Source organism: Lepidochelys olivacea, assembly GCF_965140295.1.
Source record: "Lepidochelys olivacea isolate rLepOli2 genome assembly, chromosome: 27".
NCBI lineage: Eukaryota > Metazoa > Chordata > Testudines > Cheloniidae > Lepidochelys > Lepidochelys olivacea.
The window spans coordinates 3,941,055-3,962,736 of NC_140437.1; the positions used below are offsets into that span (position 1 = coordinate 3,941,055).

General features: G+C 62.8%; 1 protein-coding gene across 1 annotated transcript in view; it reads right to left on the minus strand.

The window, feature by feature from the left end:
* ITGA2B (integrin subunit alpha 2b) overlaps nt 1-18,649 on the minus strand; it is a gene marked incomplete at its 5' end in the record, with an annotated part of 80,456 nt that extends 61,807 nt beyond the window's left edge. Inside the window, 10 exons of the mRNA XM_084615661.1 lie at nt 2,025-2,084; nt 2,374-2,417; nt 3,160-3,207; nt 3,709-3,834; nt 4,375-4,420; nt 4,844-4,893; nt 14,381-14,546; nt 15,094-15,191; nt 16,319-16,449; nt 18,435-18,649. Coding sequence (XP_084471787.1) covers nt 2,025-2,084; nt 2,374-2,417; nt 3,160-3,207; nt 3,709-3,834; nt 4,375-4,420; nt 4,844-4,893; nt 14,381-14,546; nt 15,094-15,191; nt 16,319-16,449; nt 18,435-18,649 — 984 coding nt within the window. The remainder of the gene's footprint in view (nt 1-2,024; nt 2,085-2,373; nt 2,418-3,159; nt 3,208-3,708; nt 3,835-4,374; nt 4,421-4,843; nt 4,894-14,380; nt 14,547-15,093; nt 15,192-16,318; nt 16,450-18,434) is intronic.
* Nucleotides 18,650-21,682: the final 3,033 nt, after the last annotated feature.

The window sequence follows — 21,682 nt, forward strand, 5'->3', positions numbered from 1 at the left end:
TTGCACCTTCTGCTCCCTGTTTGCCGCTCCTCACACGCGTCCCTGGTGTAACCCAAACTCCATTTCAACGTGTCCCGAACTCCATGGTCAAATGCTCAGTCCAGTTTGTAAACCCTGCTGCAGCCTTCGCTTTCGCTAAACCCGGCTGAAATCTGACTGGTGTAGTTCCGCTGTGGGAATGAGGGACGGATGGGTGATGGAATCAACCTCCAGCCCCAGCCTGTCCTGATGAAATAAAGTGTAAACACCAACGGCAAGAGAACACCCTCAAAAGAAAAGTACAAAAGTACAACTGAGGAAACACCAAAGCCAGGCCCCAGGCTGAAAGTCACGTCTGCAGCTGACGGGGGATTACTCACACCGGACCCAGAGGCAGCCTGACACAGCAAGACCGATCGACTCTGGATTCAGACTAAAGCCTACGAAAAGGACAGGGGAGATGGAAGACTTTGGAGGGTCACATTCCGCTGCCAACGCGGAAGGGCATCGGTGCACGCCCCACACAGACCCAGCCCTCCCTTGTGCCCGGCTTTCCTGGCCAGTGAGCTGCCACAAGCTACGGACCCCAGCCACGAACTCAAGCTACGTTCGGGACTGGTAACTATACAGCAGCTGCAGAACGTGTGTGTGTGTACACATAGGTATTAGATATTAGTTATTGGTCATAAATCAAAGTGTGTGATAATAAATGTGACGTCTTGTCTTGTGCCCTGAATCGATCCTGTGTAGTTTTGTCTGCATAACAGGGGCTGAGGGCAGGGGACATGCTGGGCTGGCCATTGCTTGTCAACCCTGACCCACAGCTCTGCTGTGACCCTCACCCCTGACCCGCAGCCTCCTGCTCTCCCAGTCCTGGGGTCCCCCCAGCTCTGCCATGCCCCTCACTCCTGACCCGGAGCCCCTGCTAGCACAGCCATAAGAACATAAGAATGGCCACACAGGGTCAGACCAAAGGTCCATCCAGCCCAGTATCCTGTCTTCCAACAGTGGGCAATGCCAGGTGCCCCAGAGGGAGTGAACCTAACAGGTAATGATCGAGTGATCTCTCTCCTGCCATCCATCTCCACACTCTGAGAAAGAGAGGCTAGGGGCACCATTCCTTACCCATCCTGGCTAATAGCCATGAATGGACTTAACCTCCATGAATTTATCCAGTTCTCTTTTAAACCCTGTTATAGTCCTAGCCTTCACAACCTCCTCAGGCAAGGAGTTCCACAGGTTGACTGTGCACTGAGTGAAGAAGAACGTCCTTTTGTTTGTTTTAAACCTGCTGCCCATTAATTTCATTTGGTGGCCCCTAGTTCTTATATTATGGGAACAAGTAAATAACTTTTCCTTATTCACTTTCTCCACACCACTCATAAGTTTATATACCTCTATCATATCCCCCCTTAGCCTCCTCTTTTCCAGGCTGAAAAGTCCAAGCCTCTTTAATCTCTCCTCAATGGGACCTGTTCCAAACCCCTAATCATTTTAGTTGCCCTTTTCTGAACCTTTTCCAATGCCAGTACATCTGTTTTGAGATGAGGGGACCATATCTGTATGCAGTATTCAAGATGTGGGTGTACCATGGATTTATACAAGGGCAATAAGATATTCTCAGTCTTATTCTCTATCCCTTTTGTAATGATTCCTAACACCCTGTTCGCTTTTTTGACTGCCGCTGGACACTGCGTGGACGTCTTCAGAGAACTATCCACGATGACTCCAAGATCTTTCTCCTGATTAGTTGTAGCTAAATTAGCCCCCATCATATTGTATGCATAGTTGGGGTTCCCCCCCAGCTCTACCATGCCCCTCACTCCCAACCCGCAGCCCACTGCTTTGGGAGCCCAGGGAGAGACTGGGAGTGGGGCCTTTCGAGGCTGGCTCTCCTTTGGCTGGGGTGGGGCGGGGCGGGGCAGGGGGAGGTGAAGGAGGGGAGGGGTGATGGGGGCAGTGGGGGGTTGGGCAAAGGGAAGGGGGTAGATGTGGGGGCAGGGGGTAGGGGAGGGGGGCAGGGGGTAGGGGAGGGGGGCAGGTACCTGCTCACTCTGGATGCTCTGTACTAGCACCAGAGACTTCCTGCTCCGGAAGATCTCGACCTGCCGCAGGGAGAAACAAATCAGTCAGGAGGGAGATGGGGGCTGCTCCCCCCACCCGGGTGCTGGGAAGATGGGGGCTGCTTCCTTCCCCCCTGGGTACTGGGGAGATGGGAGCTGCTCCCCCACCCTGGGCGCTGAGGAGATGGGGGTTGTTCCCTCCCGCCCCGGGCACCGGGGAGATGGGGGCTGCACCCTCCGCCCCCAGGCACCGGGGAGATGGGGGCTGCTCTCTCCCCCCAACCCAGGCATGGAAGCAGCTCTTCCCAATGGTGCCCCCCCCGATACTCACCACCCCCCAGGTCGTTCTCTTGTTGGGGACGCCCACAACGTACTCTGTGAAGGCAACACAAGAGTCCCCACGACACCCGGGGACAGAGCGTGCTGAGCTGCTGGCAGAGAGTGCCCCGTCCCAAAGCCAGGGCAAAGCCCCAGCGCCCCCCCCAGCCCAATGGGGGGCCTGAAGGGGGCAGGCGGGCGGGGGGGGGGGTGGAGGGCACAGGAACAGGGGCTGCCCCTCTCCGGGAAGGGCTGGCGCTGGCTGCCTATGCAGCGACCAGGGCAGCGGGAAGCCAGGTGCGTGGGGTGCCCTGGGCAAGACTGGGGAGCCCCCACCCTCGGGGAGGGGGGTAGAATCGGATACAGCCCCGCGACTGGAGGACTCTGCCCAGCTGGCAGGGACAATGAGCAAGCAGGGGGGCAGGTCTGGCGGGCAGGGACTCCGGGGCAGGGGAGCCCAGCGGGTGGGGGACTCGGGGAGGGGCGGCCGGGAAGAGGACTTGGGAGTGGGGCGGGGGGCCTGGTGGGCATGGACTCCCAGGCTCCAAGCCATTGCTGGGGGCAGAGGCCCCATTTGCCTGGGGGTGGCAGGTGGCAAGAGCCCCTCACCCTCCCTGCTCCCAGCCCTGTGCCCTGGGGGCAGGCAGGGGTGGGGGTGGGGTCACCAGGGGTGCGGCTGGGGTGGGTGAGCCAAGTCTGCTCCATACTGTTGCCCATGGAGCCCGGTTGGCAGCCCCAGAGCCCTGTGCAGCTTCAGGGGTTGGGGGGGCATCACACAAGCCAAGGGCAAATCCCCTACCTGGCGCGGTGGGGTCCCCGTCAAACTCCCCCACGGCCACTGAGTACCCTGCAGAGAGAGGGAGCAGGGTTAACCCTTCGAACGCCCCTGCCTGCCGCACACGCCCAGAGCAGAACGACTGGCACCCAGGGCAAGGAGGTGGCAGTGGTTAGAGCAGGAGGTGGGTTTAAGGCAGGGAGCCCGGACTCCTGGGTTCTCGCCCTGGCTCAGGGGGGCTGGGAGCCGGGACTCCTGGGTTCTCGCCCTGCTCTGGAGGGGAGTGGGGTCTAGTGGGGTAGAGCAGGGGTGGGGCCTGGGAGCCGGGACTCCTGGGTTCTCTCCCTGGCTCAGGGGGGCTGGGAGCCGGGACTCCTGGGTCCTCTCCCTGGCTCAGGGGGGCTGGGAGCCAGGACTCCTGGGTTCTCTCCCCAGCTCTGGAGGGAAGTGGGGTCTGGTGGTTAGACTGAGGGCAATGTGGATGGTGCCAGGGCCCTGCTGGCACCAGGGAGAGTCAATCTCTCCCATGCCCAGCCACGAGGCGGGCAGGTTGCTGTGGGAGGCCGCGCTCACCTCTGTAGGCGTCGTCATAATCATAGTTAATGTCCTCCGTGACCTGCTCGGGGGCCACGGACCAGAGCAGGGTGCTGCCAGGGAAGTGGGACACGATTGTCGACAGATTGACCGAGTAGATCAGCCCTGGGGGAACATCCAGGCCCCCCGTGAGCCAGCGCCAGGGGCCCTGCATGGAGCAGGCAGGGGCTAGGGATGGTAAGAGAGGGAGGATGCCCAAGCCCAACATGGTCATCCTGCACCCCCACCCCACAGCACCCCCTTCGCCAGCCCCACGTGCCAGCTCCTGGGGCTGGGGGTCCCCATGGGGGGCGGGGGCTGCTTGGCATTTCCCATGTGCCGTGGGCAGCTCGTTGCCCGAGAGGGATGCTCCAAGCTCGGGGGGTTCTAGCTACAGACCCGGGGGGGGGCAGCCTCTGCCAGCCACAGTGGGACACCACGGACAGGTTGGGCCTGGGGCTGTGGATCAGGTGGGTCCGTTCCAGCCCCCTGGGCACAGGCAGGGCGATGCCCGCAGCCCAGCTGAGGGGGAGCCCTGGGGCGGGCGCTGTCAGTGTTGCCATGGCTCCAATGGAAGCGTCGGAGGTGATGGCAGCCATGCCAAGGGGCAACGGGCTCCCCCTCCCCCCACAGCCCCCAGAGCCCCCCAGGAACCAGAGCCCTTACCCACAAAGTAGTATCCTCCCGGGGCACCCAGCACCAGCCTGCCAGCCTGCAAGGGGACAGGACAGGCCTGAGTGAGCACCCCACCCGGAGACACCCCCACAGGCACGCCCCCCCCCAGGCATGCACGCCCCCCATGGGCACACGTGGGCACACACACCCCCCGCAAGCATGCACAGCCCCCAATGGGCACGCACATACACACCCCACTGGGCACCCCCCCATGGGCACGCACAGCCCCCCCCACTGGGCACACACACCCCGGGCACGCACAGCCCCCCCCGGGCACACCCCCCTCACGGGCACGCACAGCCCCCCCCACTGGGCACAGGCATGCACACCCCCCATGGGCACACCCCCCGTGGGCATGCACCCCCCCAGGGGCACCTGCGCACACACCTCCAGGGGCACTCCCGCTGGACCCCCACCCCCAGGGACCTCTGCTGGCCGGGGCGCCCCGGGCCGTACTCACGTGGGTGATGGCGGTGCTGAAGCCCACCTGGCAGTACCGCTTGTCGTAGGCTGTGGAGAGGGGCACGAGGCGTGTGATTGCCACGCTCCTGGGGCAGGGGGGCTGAGGGACGTCGGGGGTCGCCCCTGCAGAGTTTGGCTGTGATCTCTGCTGGGCAGAGCCCGGCCTCCAGACTGGGCCGGCGACCCTCTCATCTGCCCCCGAGCAGCGGGATGCCAGCTGCTCTGGTGTCCGTCCATGGGTCAGCGCCCCACGGCCAGCCTGCTCTGCAGGGAGCGAGCTGCTGGGCCCACGGGGCGGCCGGACGCCTGGGTTTGGCCTTCCCGGGGTGAATCTGGGGCCCAAAGGCCTGGGCAGAAATCTCCCTACGCGGGACCCCGGGGGGCCCATGGGCTGAGCCCGCCGCGGGCACGGGGGCCTGGGAGTGAGGGGCCTCCCGGATGCCACCAGTGCCCCCATGCCTCCGGATCCAGCCACTGCCCCTCATGAGGTCTCCGGGAGCTCCCTGGCCTGGGTGCCACAAGGGGAGCCGTGCCCAGTGGGTGCTGAGAGTGACAGGCTGGCCCTGGGCTCTGTGCCTCAGTTTCCTCATCTGTATACGGGAGCGTGGCTACTTCACTGCAAAGGGGCTGAGGGCTCGGCTGGAAGGCTGGGCGGGAGAGAACAGCACCCAAGCCACGCCATGGGGGAAGCCGGGGGGGGCCCTGGGGGGCGAGGGATCGGGGGGCCCTGGGGGGCTCTGAGAGTCGGCACAAGAGGAGCAGCAGCATCGGCCTTGGGCACAGCCCCCACGGGCTGAGCGGGGGGGGGGGACTGGCGGGGGGGTGTCGAGGCGCGTGGCTGTCGCGAGATGGGGGGGCGCAGCCGCACGCAGGGGGCAGTTGGGAGAACAGCCTCCGAGGCAGGTGCCCTCCCAGCTCCACGTGCCCAGCCGGCTCTGTGGGGGGGGGTCCCGTTACCCAATTTCCACTGGGAGGGGGAGTCTGAGCTGCTGGGGGCTGAAAAACCCTAGTCCAGGCTCCTGCCCCTGAGAGCTTCAAGAGACAGAGCACCCCCCCCACCCACCCCCCATACACCCCCCACCCCCCACACCCCCCCACACCCACACCCCCACACCCCCCATACACACCCCACCCCCCACCCCCCCACACCCACACACCCCCACCCACCATACACACCCCACCCCCCACACCCACACCCACACTCCCCTCAACACCCCCCCACACACCCCCATACACACCCACACCCATATCCCCCACACACCTACACTCCCCTCAACACCCCCCCCACACTCCCCTCAACACCCCCCCACACCCCACCCCCACCCCCACACCCCCACACCCCCCATACACACCCCACACCCCCACTCCCCTCAACACCCCCCCACTCCCCTCAACACCCCCCCACACACCCCATACACACACCCCCACACCCCCATACACAAACCACCCCCACCCCCCCACACACCCACACTCCCCTCAACACCCCCCCCACACACCCCATACACACCCACACCCATATCCCCCACACACCTACACTCCCCTCAACACACCCCCCACACACCCCACACACCCACACCCCCCATACACACCCACACCCATATCCCCCAAACACCTACCCACACCCACACTCCCCTCAACACCCCCCCACCCCCCCATACACCCCCCACCCCCCACACCCCCACACCCCCACACTCCCCTCAACACACCCCACACACACCCACACTCCCCTCAACACACCCCCACACACCCATACACACCCCACCCCCCCACACCCACACCCACACTCCCCTCAACACACACACCCCACACCCCCCATACACACCCACACCCCCCACACCCACACTCCCCTCAACACACCCCCCCACACCCCCCATACACACCCACACCCATATCCCCCAAACACCCACACACACCCACACTCCCCTCAACACACCCCCAAACACCCCCACTCCCACACACACAACCACCCACACCCACCAACAGTCCCGTCAACACACAGGCACGCACCCCCCATACACACTCACACCCCCATCCCCCCCACACTCCCCTCAACACACACACCGGGGCTCCCTGCATCCAGGCCCCTGCCCCGGGCTGGGCGGCACCGGGGGCTGCCTCCCTCCCCCGACCCAGCCCGCAGGCTCGCTCCCCCCTGCCAGCCCCCAGGACTGCGCGGGCCAAGGGGCAGCAGTCGGGGGGGGGCAATCCAGGTCAGGTTCCCCCCACTTGGGTGCAGGAGCGGGATGCAAGGGTGAGGGGCAAAGGGGGCACAGTGCAGGGGGCAGGGACTGGGGTGAGGGGCAAAGGGGGCCCAGGGCAGGGGGCAGGGACTGGGGTGAGGGGCAAAGGGGGCCCAGGGCAGGGGGCAGGGACTGGGGTGAGGGGCAAATGGGGCCCAGGGCAGGGGGCAGGGGCTGGGATGAGGGGCAAAGGGGGCCCAGGGCAGGGGGCAGGGGCTGGGATGAGGGGCAAAGGGGGCCCAGGGCAGGGGGCAGGGGCTGGGGTGAGGGGCAAAGGGGGCACAGTGCAGGGGGCAGGGACTGGGGTGAGGGGCAAAGGGGGCACAGTGCAGGGGGCAGGGACTGGGGTGAGGGGCAAAGGGGGCCCAGGGCAGGGGGCAGGGGCTGGGGTGAGGGGCAAAGGGGGCACAGTGCAGGGGGCAGGAGTCAAGGGATTGGGGCGCAGGAGGGGGCAGGGGTTGGGAGGGAAGGGGGTGTAGGGATTGGGGTGCCGGAGCAGAAGCAGGCAGGGGCGAAGGGGGCACAATGCAGGGGTTGGGAGAGAAGGGAGGGTGGGGAGCCCGGGGAGCTCATGGGGGCCAGGGGCAATGGAGGGATGCCACGCCCACGGGGGCCAGGGACACCAAAAGGCAAGTTCGCCCAGAGTGCCATTTTACCTGAGGCCGGGGGAGCCTGGAGCTGGTGTGGCTGCGTGGGGAGGGGGTGTCGGAGGCAGGGAACCGGCGGTTGTGGGGGAGGGAGGCATTGGGGGCAAGGAACAGACGTGGCTGCGGTGGGGGTGCAGGGAGCTGGCGTGGCTGTGGGGGATGGGAGCATCGGGGGCAGGAAGCTGGCGTGGCTGAGGGGGGGTGCGGGGAGTCCGTGTGGCTGTGGGGGATGGGGGCATTGGGGGCAGGGAGCTGGCATGGCTGCGGGGGGGTGCAGGGAGTCCGCGTGGCTGTGGGGGATGGGGGCATTGGGGGCAGGGAACAGTTGTGGCTGGGGGGGCGGGTGCAGGGAGCCGGTGTGGCTGCCGGGGGGTGGTGCAGAGAGCCGGGGGGTCTGTGGGGGAGGTGGGTGTTGGGGCAGGGAAAAGACAGAACCTTTTCCATAAGTGGTGTTCTTCGGGATGTGTTGCTCACGTCTATTCCACACCAGGTGTGCGTGCTCGCCACGGGAACCAGTGCCGGAAGTTTTTCCCCTAGCCGTACCCGTAGGGGGAGCGCCCCCCGCGACCCCTGGAGTGGCGCCTCCATGGGGCGGTACCCGGGGAGCTAAGCGCTCCCCCGCACCCTCAGTTCCTTCTTGCCGGACAACTCCGACAGGGGAAGGAGGGCGGGGTGCGGAATAGACGTGAGCAACACATCGCGAAGAACACCACTTACGGAAAAGGTAACTGGCGTTTCTTCTTCGAGTGACTGCTCACGTCTAGTCCACAGTAGGTGATTCCAAGCTATACTGTGGGAGCGGGAGGAGTTCACAAGTTCCCAGGACGGAGCATAGCCCTGCCGGACCCGGCATCATCCCTGGCTTGGGAGACGATCGCATAGTGCGAAGTGAACGTGTGAACCAAAGACCACGTGACGGCCCTACAGATGTCCTGGATGGGGACGTGGGCCACGAAGGCAGCCAACGAGGCCTGTGCCCAAGTTGAATGAGCCCTCACAATCAGTGGTGGGGGGACACCTGCCAGCTCATAACAGGAGCGGGTGCACGAAGTGATCCGATGGGAAAGCCGCTGAGTGGAAATCGGCTGGCCCCTCGCGCGCTCGGCCGAGGCAACAAACGGCTGCGAGGACTTTCTGAACGGCTTGGTCCGCTCGAGGTAGAAAGCTAGAGCCCGCCGCACATCGAGCGTGTGGAGACAGCGCTCCTCACTGGACGCGTGGGGCTTGGGGCAGAGGACCGGCAGAAAAATGTCCTGACCCATGTGGCAGGCGGAGACCGCTTCAGGGAGGAACGCGGGGTGTGGGTGGAGCTGGACCCTGTCTTTATGAAAGACCATGTACGGCGGCTTGGAGGTCAGGGCCCTGAGCTCCTAGACTCGCCTGGCTGACGTGATTGCAACCAGGAAGGCCACCTTCCTCAAGAGGTGGGACGAGGAGCACGTGGCCAGTGGTTCAAATGGGGCCTTGTGAGACGAGCCAGCACCAGGTTTAGGTCCCAGTGCAGGACCGGGGGTCTAGAATACAGGAAAAAAAGGTCCAAACCCTTAAGGAACCGGCCAGTCATAGCATGGGAAAATACCGCGTGCCCTTGCACCGGGGGATGGAAGGACGATATGCCTGCCAAGTGTACCCTGACTGACGAGGGCGCCAGGCCCTGGGCCCTCAGGTGGAGGAGGTAATCAAGGATAAGCTGGATCAGGACACCCACCGGGAAGACACCCTGGTCCACCGCCCACCTAGAAAACCGGGACCACTTCGCCCAATACGCGCGGCGAGTGGCGGGCCGACTACTTTCGAGGAGGACACACTGAACTTGCTCTGAGCACGAACTTTCCGCTCCACCTAACCACTGAGCAGCCATGCCGTGAGGTGAAGAGCCGCCAGGCTGGGGTGCAGGAGGCGGCCCTGGTCCTGAGAGAGCAGGTCCAGGCGGAGTGGCAAGGACAGAGCTACTGCCAGGCCCGTGTGGGTCCCGAACCAATTCTGCCTGGGCCACGCCAGGGCAATCAGGACGACCCGGGCCTTGTCCGTCTTTATCTTCTCCAGGACCCTGCTGATTAGAGGGAGCGGGGGAAAGGTGTAGAGAAACTGGCCTGACCAGGACAGAGTAAAGGTATCGGAGATAGCGCCCCTCCCCAGGCCCCCTCGGAGCAGAACCCGGGGGCATCGCCGGTTCTGCCGAGTCACAAATCGGTCCACCTGGGGAGTTCCCCACCTTCGGAAGAGCTGGTGAGCCACTTCTGGGTGGAGGGACCTCTCGTGTTGCGAGGAAAAGTCCCTGCTCAAGCGATCTGCCTTCTCATTCTGGGCACCCCGTAGGTGGAAGGCCTTCAGGTGGGTGTCGTGGGCTGTACAGAAATCCCACAGCCTGAGGGCTTCGTGGCAGCGGGCAGAGGATCGGGCCCCGCCTTGCCTGTTGATACAGAACATCGAGGCCGTGTTGTCTGTGAGGACCCTGACCACCCTGCCCTCTAGGTGCAAGCGGAAGGCCACAAACGCCAGCTGCCCCACCCTGAGCTCCTTGACGTTTATATGTAGGGTCAGGTCTTGAGCCAACCACAGGCCTTGGGTCTGAAAGTTCCCCACATGGGACCCCCAACCCAGGTCCGACGCATCGGCCACCAGCTCCAACGATAGGGCCCTGTCCCTGAATGGGACCCCTTGGAGCATGTTGTTTGGGGCGGACAACCACCGTAAGGAGGTGATCACAGAGTCTGGCACAGTGAGGACCTTGTCCATCCTGTCCATGGCCTGGGAGAACTTCGAGGCCAACCAGAGCTGGAGGGGCCTCATCCTGAGTCTGGCGTAACGGACCACGTACGTGCACGCCAACATGTGAGCCAAGAGTTGTAGGCAAACCCTGGCTGTTGTCACCGGGAACCTTGTGACCGAGTCGATGAGAGTTTTCAGGGTCTCAAATCTGGCAGGAGAGAGGCCCTGGCCGACGCTGCGTCCAGAAGCACCCCCATAAACCCTATGCATTGGACCGGGACTAATGTGGACTTGGTGTTGTTTACCAACAGGCCCAAGGTGGTGCACGTGGACAGGAGGGGTGCCACGTGATCCCTCACCTGACAAGCCAGCTGTCCAGATAGGGAAATATCTGGACCCCCCCCCCGCCATCTGAGGTAGGCTGCTAGCACCGACATGCATTTTGTAAAGACCCTGGGGGCAGTGGACAGACCAAACGGTAGGACCACGAATTGGTAGTGATTCTGCCCCACCACGAAACGGAGGAAGCACCTGTGCCCCTCGAATATGTGGATGCGTAAGTATGCGTCCTGCAGATCGAGGGCAGCGTACCAGTCCCCGGGATCCAGGGAGGGGATGATGGAGGCCAAGGAGACCATGCGGAACATGAGCTTCACCATGTACTGGTTCAGACCTCAGAGGTCCATGATGGGCCTGAGGCCCCCTTTGACCTTCGGGATAAGGAAATACCGGGAGTAGAACCCCTTGCCCATGAACTCCTCGGGCTCCGCCTCTATCGCTCCTAGACCTGGGAGCCGCCCCACCTCCTGCTAGAGCAGAGCTTCGTGCGAGGGATCCCACAAAGGGGACGGGGGCAGGGGGTGGTTGGGCGGGGAGGAAGTAAACTGGAGGGTGTAACCCCGGGAGATGGTGTTGAGGACCCATCGGTCCGAGGTCAGCCGCGACCACTCCAGGAGGAAAGCACACAACCGGTTGGAGAAGGGTAGCTTTATTGGGGGTGGATCCCTGATGAGGACTGGCGGGGTGCCCCAGAGTGTCCTGTCAAAAGTGCCTTTTCCCCGCCTGCTTGCCCTTGGAGGACCCAGGCTGCGGGGCAGGCCGAGACTGCCTCTGAGGGCGTCTCCCGCTGCTTCTTATGGGAGGCCTTGTACATCGGGAGGGCGGCCTGGGTGGGAGTCTGCTGCGGCTTGAACTTAGGTTTTGCTGGAGCCAGGACATAGAGGCCCCGAGTCTGGAGGGTCGTGCGGGAGTCTTTCATGCCATGCAGCCTTGTATCTGTTTCCTCCGCAAACAGAGCTTTGGCATCAAACAGGGGATCCTGCATGGCAGTCTGCACCTCGCTGGGCAGCCCAGAGAGCAGGAGCCACGACTCCCATCTCATGCGCACCACGGAGGCCACTGATCGTGCGGCCGTGTCCTCAGCATCCGAGGCTGCCTGCAGGGCGCCCTAGGGGCCGCTGCCCCTTCCTCCACTAGCGCCTTGAACTCTTTCCTATCGCGCCCCTGGAGGGAGTCCTCAGACTTGGGCAGGGAGCCCCACAGATTGAATTCGTACAGCCCCAGGAGAGCCTGATGGTTTGCCACTTGTAACTGGAAGCTCAAAATGAATAAACTTTCCCTCCCAAAGAGTCCAGTCATAGAATCATAGAATATCAGGGTTGGAAGGGACCTCAGGAGTCATCTAGTCCAACCCCCTGCTCAAAGCAGGACCAATGCCCAATTTTTGCCCCGATCCCTAAATGGCCCCCTCAAGGATTGAACTCACAACCCTGGGTTTAGCAGGCCAATGCTCAAACCACTGAGCTATCCCTCCCCCCCTCCAAGAGTCTTTGTCCTTTGGGGTCGGGGCTGACTGACCCAGACGTTCCCCGTGGTTGGCCGACTTGACCACCAGGGAGTTGGGCCCTGGGTGGGTATGCGAATACTCATGCCCTTTAGCGGGTACAGAGTACTTGCGTTCCGCCTTTTTAGAGATGGGGGCCAACGAGGCTGGTGTTTGCCACAGGGCATTTGAAATCTTAGCCACCCCTTCATGGAGAGGCGAGGCCACCCTGCCCGGTGCCGAAGGGGACAGCACATTAACCAGGGAGTCTGAGGGCTCCTCTATCTCCTCTGCCTGGAGGTGGAGGCTTGCTGCCACCCGCTTTAAGAGTTCTTGGTGGGCCGTGAAGTCCTCCTGCGGGACGTAGGGGGGCGGGCAGCAATCGCCTCCTCCGGGCAGGGCGAGGAGGCCGGTGCAGAGCTCTGGGTGTCGGCCGGCACCGGAGGGTCCACCACCTGGTTGGACTCCGGGGACGCACGTCCTACCAACTCCTTTCTCGGGGGTCTGGAGAGGGAGGCCGACGGTGCCTCTGAAGTTCCAGCCACTGAGTGAGCTCCCACCGGGGCTGCGCCGGAGGCCACGGTGCCCACGGGTACCATTGGGCCGGCCATGACGCTCGGTGCCCCTGCAAACCTGTTTGGGTTGCCTGGCCTGGCCCATCGAAGGACGGCTACGAATGGAGACCGGGCTGGTGTAAGATCTGCTGCTGTCCCTGGACCAGGAAGAGCTACGACGGCCACGGGACCGTGATCTCGACACGGAGGACCGGTACTGGCGGTAACAGCTGCTCTGAGAACGGCCTCGACCAGCAGACCCACGATGGCAAAATACTGGCAATCGACACCCGGGGCTGCGATGTCTTGGCAGAGATTTGGAGCGGGAGTCCGAGCTGGAACGGGGTCGATGACTGTGCCGTGATTGACTGCGGTACCCTCTCCGAGATGAGGACCGACGGCGAAGCCCGCTGAGGTCCTGCAGATATTCGCTCCTTGAGGACAAGCGAGTCCCGGCCCGACGGAACCCAGCCAGACAGTCTGGTCGGCGTTGAGGGCGATCCACCTGGACTCTCCCCAAGCGATTGCTGGGCCGTGATCAGCGTCGGGAACGTTCCCTCAACCGAGACCGGTACCAGGCTGGAGGCGACTGTGGAGATCCCAGCGGCGGCGCTCCGAGTACCGGCATGGACATAATGTCCCAGGCCAGCCGGAGGGCTTCAGGCGCGGACGGCATCCGGACATCCGGAGAGGCCTGTTCCAAAGGGGCTGGGCTACTCCGCTCAACATGAGACGGAGGCCTGGGGCCCGGTGGGGATCGGGGACTGCCCAACATGGGCCTGGCCTCTGTCCCTGACTTCCCTCGGTGCCGCTGCGAAGACGGAGTCTTCCTGGCCCTCTCGGTGTGCCCTGTGGGTGGGGTGCGGTGCCGACCAGGCCTGGCCCCGGAGGGTCGCCGCGTGCCGATGCCGCGGTGCCAGGTACTGGTTCGGAGCGGCACGCTGGAGTCGGGGTCAGGGCCGACTCCATCAGGATGGCCCGGAGCCTAACGTCCCTTTCTCTTTTGGTCCGAGGCGTAAACGACTTGCAAATCTTGCACCTTTTGCTGATATGGGCTTCTCCCAAGCAGCGCAGACAGTCTTTGGCATAGAACGCCTGCGAGAGCCGCACGACGTAAACCCCGGGGCGCGGGGCATGCCCCGGCCCGGGCTCACTGACTGACTAAACTGACTGAACAGCTAACGAACTACAGTTCGTACTAACCTGAACCAACGGCTCTGGGGACGAGCTTCACCCCCCGGAGCAGAGCGGTTCCGACGCCCTTCGCTGGCGGCAGGGAGGAACTGAGGGTGGGGGGAGCGCGCAGCCCCCCTTATACCGCGCCCGGCAGGCGCCGCTCCAGGGGTCGCGGGGGGCCCCCCCCACGGGTGCGGCTAGGGGAAAACCTTCCGGCACCGGTGCCCGCGGTGAGCACGCCCACCTGGTGTGGACAGACACGAGCAACCACTCGAAAACGAAGCGCCGTGGCTGCGGTGGGTGCGGAGAGCTGGCCTGGCCATGGAGGAGGGGGGCATCGGGGGCAGGGAACCGGCGTGGCCGCGGGGGGGGGGCGTCACTTACTGTAGCGCCTATGAAGGTACGTGGCCTCCATGTGGTGGCAGCGGCAGGGCGCGTATTCGGTGAAGCGGCTCAGGCCCTCGGTGGCCACGAAGCAGGTGCCCACGGGCGTCTGGGTGGCCTGGGCCGTGCCCTCGAAGACATTCCAGTGCTGCAGGGGGGCGCAGGCCTGGCAGGACGACCGGACACTCAGCGCCATCCGCTGCAGGTGGAATCCCAGCTCACCTGCCCCTCGCCTGGCCAGGCCCAGCGCCCCCCAGCACGGCCTGGAACCTCCCGCCCCTGGGCTGGGCTCCCCCTGCTGCCCTGTCCCCCCACCCCCAGCGTCCGTCCAACCCACAACAAACCACCAGCGCCCACATCCCCACCTCGTCTCCCCGGGGCGGGACAGACCCAGCACTGAAATGCAGCTGCCTCTGGGGCAGAGCACGGCAGCAGGTTACCAGGACACAGCGGCTGAGAGCATCGGGAGAAGAACCAGACCCCTCTGCTCTGGGGAGCCAGGGGCAGCCAGGGCCCCAGCTGAGCCCCTCATCTCAGCACATCCCCTCCTGGCCGGTGCGGGACGGGGTCACTCCCTGCCCTCTGAGACGCCCCCAGCCAGGGGTCTCCCACCCAGCCCGACCCTGCGCAGCTCCCCAAGGCGGCCGATCGCCAGGCGGTTGCCAGGCTGCATGGGCACGGGCAGGGGCAGGGGCTGTGCCCGGGGCACCCACCACAACGTTGCCGTCCCAGCTGTTCACAGACGCCCCGAACCACTGGTGAGACTTGTAGGTCTTCAGCTGGAGCAATCCCTTGCTCTCGGCCTGGTCCCCTGTGGGGACGGGCAGGTCAGCACAGACTGCAGTGCAACTGTGGGAAAAACACCCGGAAACGCCCCCCCCCGGGATCCCCAACACGCCCCACCTGTCCCCACCTCACCCCGGGGCCCCTACCATGCCCCGATCCACAACTGACCCCCCCACCCGACCCTGGGGTCCCTACCCCCCAGATCCAACCGCCCCGAACCCTCCCTAACCCTCACCTCACCCCGGGGTCCCTATCCCGCCCCGATCCACAACCCACCCCCCCACCCTCCCCACCTCACCCCGGGGTCCCTACCGCACCCCGATCCACAACTGACCCCCCCACCCTCCCCACCTCACCCCGGGGTCCCTACCCCTCCCCAATCTACAACCTGCCTCTCTATCCCCACCCTGGAGTCCCTGCCTCCCTGCCCCACAACCTACCCCACCCACCACGGGCTCCCTACCCCCCAATCCACAACCTGTCCCACCCGTCCCCACCTCACCCCGGGGTCCCTGTCCCCCAGAACCCTCCCTAACCCCCACCTCACCCCAGGGTCCCTACCCCTCCCTGATCCACAAGCCGCCTCCCCCACCTCAGGGTCCCTCCCCCTCCCCGATGTACAACCAGCCCCCCCACCCAGGAGTCCCTACCCCCCTGACCCACAACCTGCCCCACCTCACCCCGGGGTCCCTAACCCCCCAATCCACAACCTGTCCCACCATCCCCACCTCACCCCAGGGTCCCTACCTTGCCCCGAACCACAACCCACCCCCCCACCTCACCCTTGGGTCCCTACCCCCCCAATCCAAAACCCGCCCCACCCACTGCCACCCTGGAGTCCCTACACCCCTGATCCACAACCTGCCCCACCCACCCCGGGCTCCCTAACCCCCAAACCAAAACCCATCCCACCATTCCCACCTCAGCCCGGGGTCCCTACCTCGCCCCGAACCACAACCCACCCCCCCACCTCACCCCGGGGTCCCTACCCCCCCGATCCAAAACCCACCCCACCCACCCTGCACCCATGTTATCCTGGGGTCCCTACCTCCCCCCCGAGACCCACCTTCCCCCCTGCCCCCTCTGGCCCACAGTAACTAACACCCCCTGTTTACCGCAAGCTGCCCTCTCGGCCGGCTCTGGCTCACTCACCTTTCGGATCAAACTCTATGATGCTGCATTGGGTCCCGCCGGGCGCCCAGGGGCACAAGTACACAGCTCCAGCCTCCACCACGCCGGGCTGCGAGGTGTTGGCCCGGGGCGCGCCCACCACCACACTCATGCTATGGGCACAGGGGGAGGCTGTCAGGGCAGGACCCCTGGTGCGGGCGGGAGCAGACTGGGCTCCGGGGGCCTGCAGGGAGGGTGGCTTTGGGATGTGAGCTGGCCCGGCTCCTCATCCTGCAGGCCTCCCCCCCCCAGATCCCGGTGCCTTCGGTCTCAGAGCCCCGCAGAGTCCTGTCACCCTCCCACCCCCACTGCAATGCAGCCCCCTCTGGGGTGGGACTTGGCTGCTGTTTGACAGAGCAATGCAGCGCCACCTGGTGGAGGGGACAGGAAGGGGGGCAGCCTCAGACAATCGGGGGATGAAGGACATTGGCAGCGGGGTCCAGGCTCAGCTCCTCAGACGGACTGAGCCAGCCAGGAGTCAGGGGCCTAATCCACTGGGTCTGCGTCTGCAGCAGCGTCTGGGCAATGCCCACAGGTGCCTGGCACAGACGCTGGGGGGGCCCTGCCAGTCTCACCCCCTGGCCCAGCCCAGCCCTGGGGCCAGAGCGACATGGCACAGGAGGGGGAGCACCGCAGCCCGCCCGCTCAGAGCCTGGCACCCTCCCAGGGGACAGCTGTTCCTGTGGACCCCCTGGGCAGAGGGTCAGCCCAACACCTCACCCCACTGCAGCCCCAGTGCCGTCCTCGCCTGCCCTCCCCCACTGGGGGCACTAGCTGGGCCATTCCCTCCCCCACTGGTGGATGGAGCCAGGCGCCCTGGCTTTGCCCCGAGCCCCAGAGAGCCGGTGGGGCCAAGCCACTGGGAAGGTCACCCCTTGGATTGTCCCAGCTGCCCCGTCACCTGCTCATGGGGCAGGCAGAGCCCCAGAGCCGGGCCGGCTCCTGTCAGCTCCCAGGGGTCTCCTTGGCCCCTTGGATGACATGACCCTCCGATCTCCCCTCGGCCCCAGGGACACCTGACACCTCCCAGGCTGCTTGGCCCCTGAGCAAACTGCCCCGGGGTCCCTGCCCTGGGCCAGGCCCCTGCTCCGAGCCTGGTGAGCCCCACGCCTGCCGGGACCTTGTCAGCAGCGTGCGCGGTAGGAGGCAAAGGGCAGGGGGCTCAGTGTTAGACGTGCGCACCCCCCCCCGTGCACACGTGCATCACACTCCATGTGTGTGCACACTTCACATGCACACCTATGCACACGTGCCCACAAGCACACACAGGGGCAGCTGGCCACAGTGGTGTAGGTCTTTGGGCAGGAGAATTTCACAGCAGGAGAAACCCCTGGGGGGAAAAGGAGGCAGTCGGGGGGCTGGGGGTGGGGGGCTGGTCTGTGCACTTGCAGTTTGCCAGCTTACTGGGGAAGGCTGGAGCATGGGGTTGGGGGGGAATAGGGAGCGTGGACATGATCCTGGGGGGCAGAGCGTGGGAGCCAGTCCAGTGTGCCGGGAAGCAGGAGGGAGGGGAGGGGAGCGATAAATTGGACTGGTTTTCCCCTTAGACCTGCTTCCCGGGGGATCTTACCGGCCAACTCCTTGAGTTTGCTAAAGTGCCCTCCTGAAATCCATTGTCTTTATTGTGCTGTTTTCCCTCCTACCAGGCTCCAAAGGGAACTAGCTCAACCCCAGCTGCCTTCCGCCTTCAAACTCACCTGTGTCAGACTCGAACCCAGGACAGCCTCTACCCTGGTCGCTTCCTCCCCCTTCTGAACTAAAAACTTGTCTCCAATACAATCCACCCCACCCCCATCCTGGCCTTCACCCTGCCCCAACCCCAACCCCAACCCCAACCCGGCCTTCACCCTGCCCCCACACTCACGCTGCAGCCCAACCCGGCCTTCACCCCAACCCCCACCCCCACCCCCACCCAGCTTTCACCCTGTCCCCATGCTCACCCCCCATCCCAACCCGTCTTTCACCCTGCTCCCACCCCCATTCTCACCCCCCACCCCAAACCCTGCTCTGCAGGTGCCCCCCTGAGCATCTCAGTTCTTGGCTCTGACAAGTGGGGCCTGCGGATGTGGCTGGGGGCATGAGCCTCCCCATCACCTACCCTCCCTTCTTGTCCTTGAAGAAGTCCACGGCGAAGCCAAAGTAGCTGTGGTCAGGCCCGGCGTAGACGGTGGGATGGTCCGAGCGCAAGTTGAAGGCTCGCGCCGGCCACAGCCCCGGGGGAGCCAGCAGCACCTGGACCCAGCACCAGAGCCACAGGGGAGGCAGCGGCAGCCACGGTCCCTGGGCTCCAGCCATCATCCTGGCGCGTGGCATCCCTCCTCCTCTGCCTCGTGGGGATCGAACGCTCCAGGCAGGCCCCTGCAAACGGCCCGGCTGCCAGCGGGTCCTTATCAGAGGGGATGCAGCCGCTTCCGGTAGGCCTGGGGCGCTGCCCAGAGGGGCTGGGGAGAGTATCAGCCTGAGAGGAGAGCTGCACGGCCCCGGCCCTGCCAAGGCCCAGGGGAGTGGAACTGGGTGGAAAGGCCCAATCGCTTAGAGAGGAGACCAATGAGGGGACGTGATACGAGTCCAGGGGACAGCAAGTGAAATTACAAGGGGGGAAATACACAACATGTCATTAGCCTGTGGAACTCCCCACCACAGGATGTGGTTGTGGCCAAGAACCTAGCACGATTCAGAAAGGGACAGGACATTTCTGTAGGAAACAGGCAAATCCAGAGCTGGCCTCATTAATGATGACGAACATTGGACAGTGGAGGTGAAACCTGGTGCAAGGTTTAAGCCAATCTCTGCCTGTCAGAGCCAGGCTGAGGCTGGGGGGGCGATTATCACACAGCTGGCACTGCAGTGTTCCTGCCCCTTCCTCTGCAGCAGCTGGTGCTGCCCATGTCAGAGCCAGGGCACGGGGCCAGATGGACCCACAACATGGAGGTGGGAAACGGCAGCGCTGGTGTGCCGGGGGCTTTCTCACCCCTTCCTGGCCGGAACTGTCCCACTGGGCCGCCTGCCACCCTCATCTGCCCCAGGCGCGGCCTCACGCTTCCCATGGCGTCAGCACCACACGGGGCAGGTGGAGGACAGGGCTGAAGTGGCCAAAAGCCAGGAGTGATTTGGGGTTCCCAGCTTGAGGCACCCCCAAGGGCCCACGCTGGCCAAGGGGGCTGGTCAGCAGGCCTGGCTCCTTGTCTCCCTTGGGGTCACCCAGTCCCTCCTCCCCTTTCCAGGCTCCCAGCGCCCTGCAGGGTGGATGTCCGCAGTGGGCGGAAGGGGAGCTGAGGCAGAGGGTATGGCTTGCTCCAGGTCACACCTGGCTGAGCTGGGAATTGCCCCCTGTCAAGGTTCCCTCCCCACTCTGAACTCTGGGGTACAGATGTGGGGACTCGCATGAAAGACCCCCTAAGCTTATTTCTACCAGCTTAAGTTAAAAACTTCCCCGAGGCACAAATCCTTCCTTGTCCTTGGATGGGTACTGCTGCCACCCCCAAGTGAGTTAGACAAAGATTCAGGAGAAGGACAACTTGGAGTTCCTGTTCCCTAAAATATCCCCCCAAGCCCTTCACTCCCTTTCCTGGGGAGGCTTGAGAATAATCTACCAACCAGATAGGTAAACCAGATTCTTAAAAAACAGAACTTTATTATAAAGAAAAACAAAATAAAAGAAGCACCTCTGTAAAATCAGGATGGAAGGTAACTTTACAGGGTAATCAGATTCAAAACACAGAGGATTCCCCTCTAGGCAAAACTTTAAAGTTACAAAAAAACAGGGATAAACCTCCCTCTTAGCACAGGGAAAATTCACAAGCTAAAAACAAAAGATAATCTAATGCGCCTTGCCTTATTTACTTACTCTCTTTGCAATATTGAGACTCATTTTAGGATGATTTTAGGAGAAGGAGTTTTCTGACCTGATGCTTCTCTACTTCCCCAGGAAACACACCAAACAAAGAGCACCAACAAAGCCTCCGCCCCACCCCCGATTTGAAAGTATCTTCTTTCCCCATTGGTCCTTTTGGTCAGGGGCCAACCAGGTTATTTGAGCTTCTTAACCCCTCACAGGTAAGGAGGAATTCTAGGCTACTCTTAGCTGTATGGTTATGACACCCCCCCAGATCACAGATGGTGCTGGACAGCCTGCTCCACGCTGGCTGGGATTTCTTCCTGGAGCTCTAGGAGAAAACAGAGTGAATAAGACACGTGCACCTCTGGATATACTACAGAGTATATAAAAACTAACAATATTTTCCACATTTCAAGGACGATTTTAACCAGTTGATTCTGGGAAACTTTCACGGGAGAGTGCATCAGCCACTTTGTTAGAAGCTCCTGAGATGTGCTGTGTGTTGAAATCAAAATCTCAGAGAGCTAAATTCCACCAAAGAAGTTTTTTGTTATTTCCCGTGGCGGTATGAAGCCACTTCAGCACAGCATGGTCAGTTTGCAGGTGGAAACGCCGTCCCCAAATGTAAGGGCATAGCTTTTCCAGAGCGTACCCGATGGTGTAACATTCCTTTTCGCTGATTGACCAGTGGCTTTCCCTCTCAGACAGCTTCTCGCTGAGAAACATGACAAGGCGGAATTCTTGATCCGGTCCTTCCTGCATTAAAACTGCTCCCACTCCACGCTCGGACGCATCTGTGGTTACTAGGAACGGTTTGTCAAAGTCTGGGGCCCTTAGCACAGGGTCAGACATGAGTGTTCCTTTAAACTGGTTAAAGGCCTTCTGACACTCTTCAGTCCACTGAACGGCATTTGACCGTTTCTTTTTGGTTAGGTCTGTCAGTGGGGTGGCAATTTGGCTGTATTGCGGTACAAATCGCCTGTAATAACCGGCCAAGCCTAAGACGGATTGAACCTGTTTCTTTGACTTTGGGACAGGCCACTTTTGGATAGCATCCACTTTGGCCTGTCGGGGGTTGATAGTTCCTTGACCCACCTGGTGTCCAAGGTAAGTCACTCTGTTTAGGCCTATTTGACACTTCTTAGCCTTGACAGTTAGTCCTGCCTCTCTTATGCGCTCAAGGACTTTTTTAGATGTTCCAGGTGTTCTGCCCAGGAATCAGAAAAGATGGCCACATTGTCAAGGTAGGCGACTGCAGATTCTCACAGTCCCACTAGGAGACCATCTACAAGTCTTTGGAAGATGGCGGGTGCATTTCGCAGCCTGAAAGGGAGTACATTAAATTCATACAGCCCGAGATGTGTGGTGAAGGCTGACCTTTCCTTGGCAGATTCATCCAGTGGTACCTGCCAGTACCCCTTGGTTAAGTCCAAGGTAGAGATGAACTGGGCCCGTCGCAGTTTCTCTAATAGTTCATCTGTGCGTGGCATTGGATAGTTGTCTGGGCG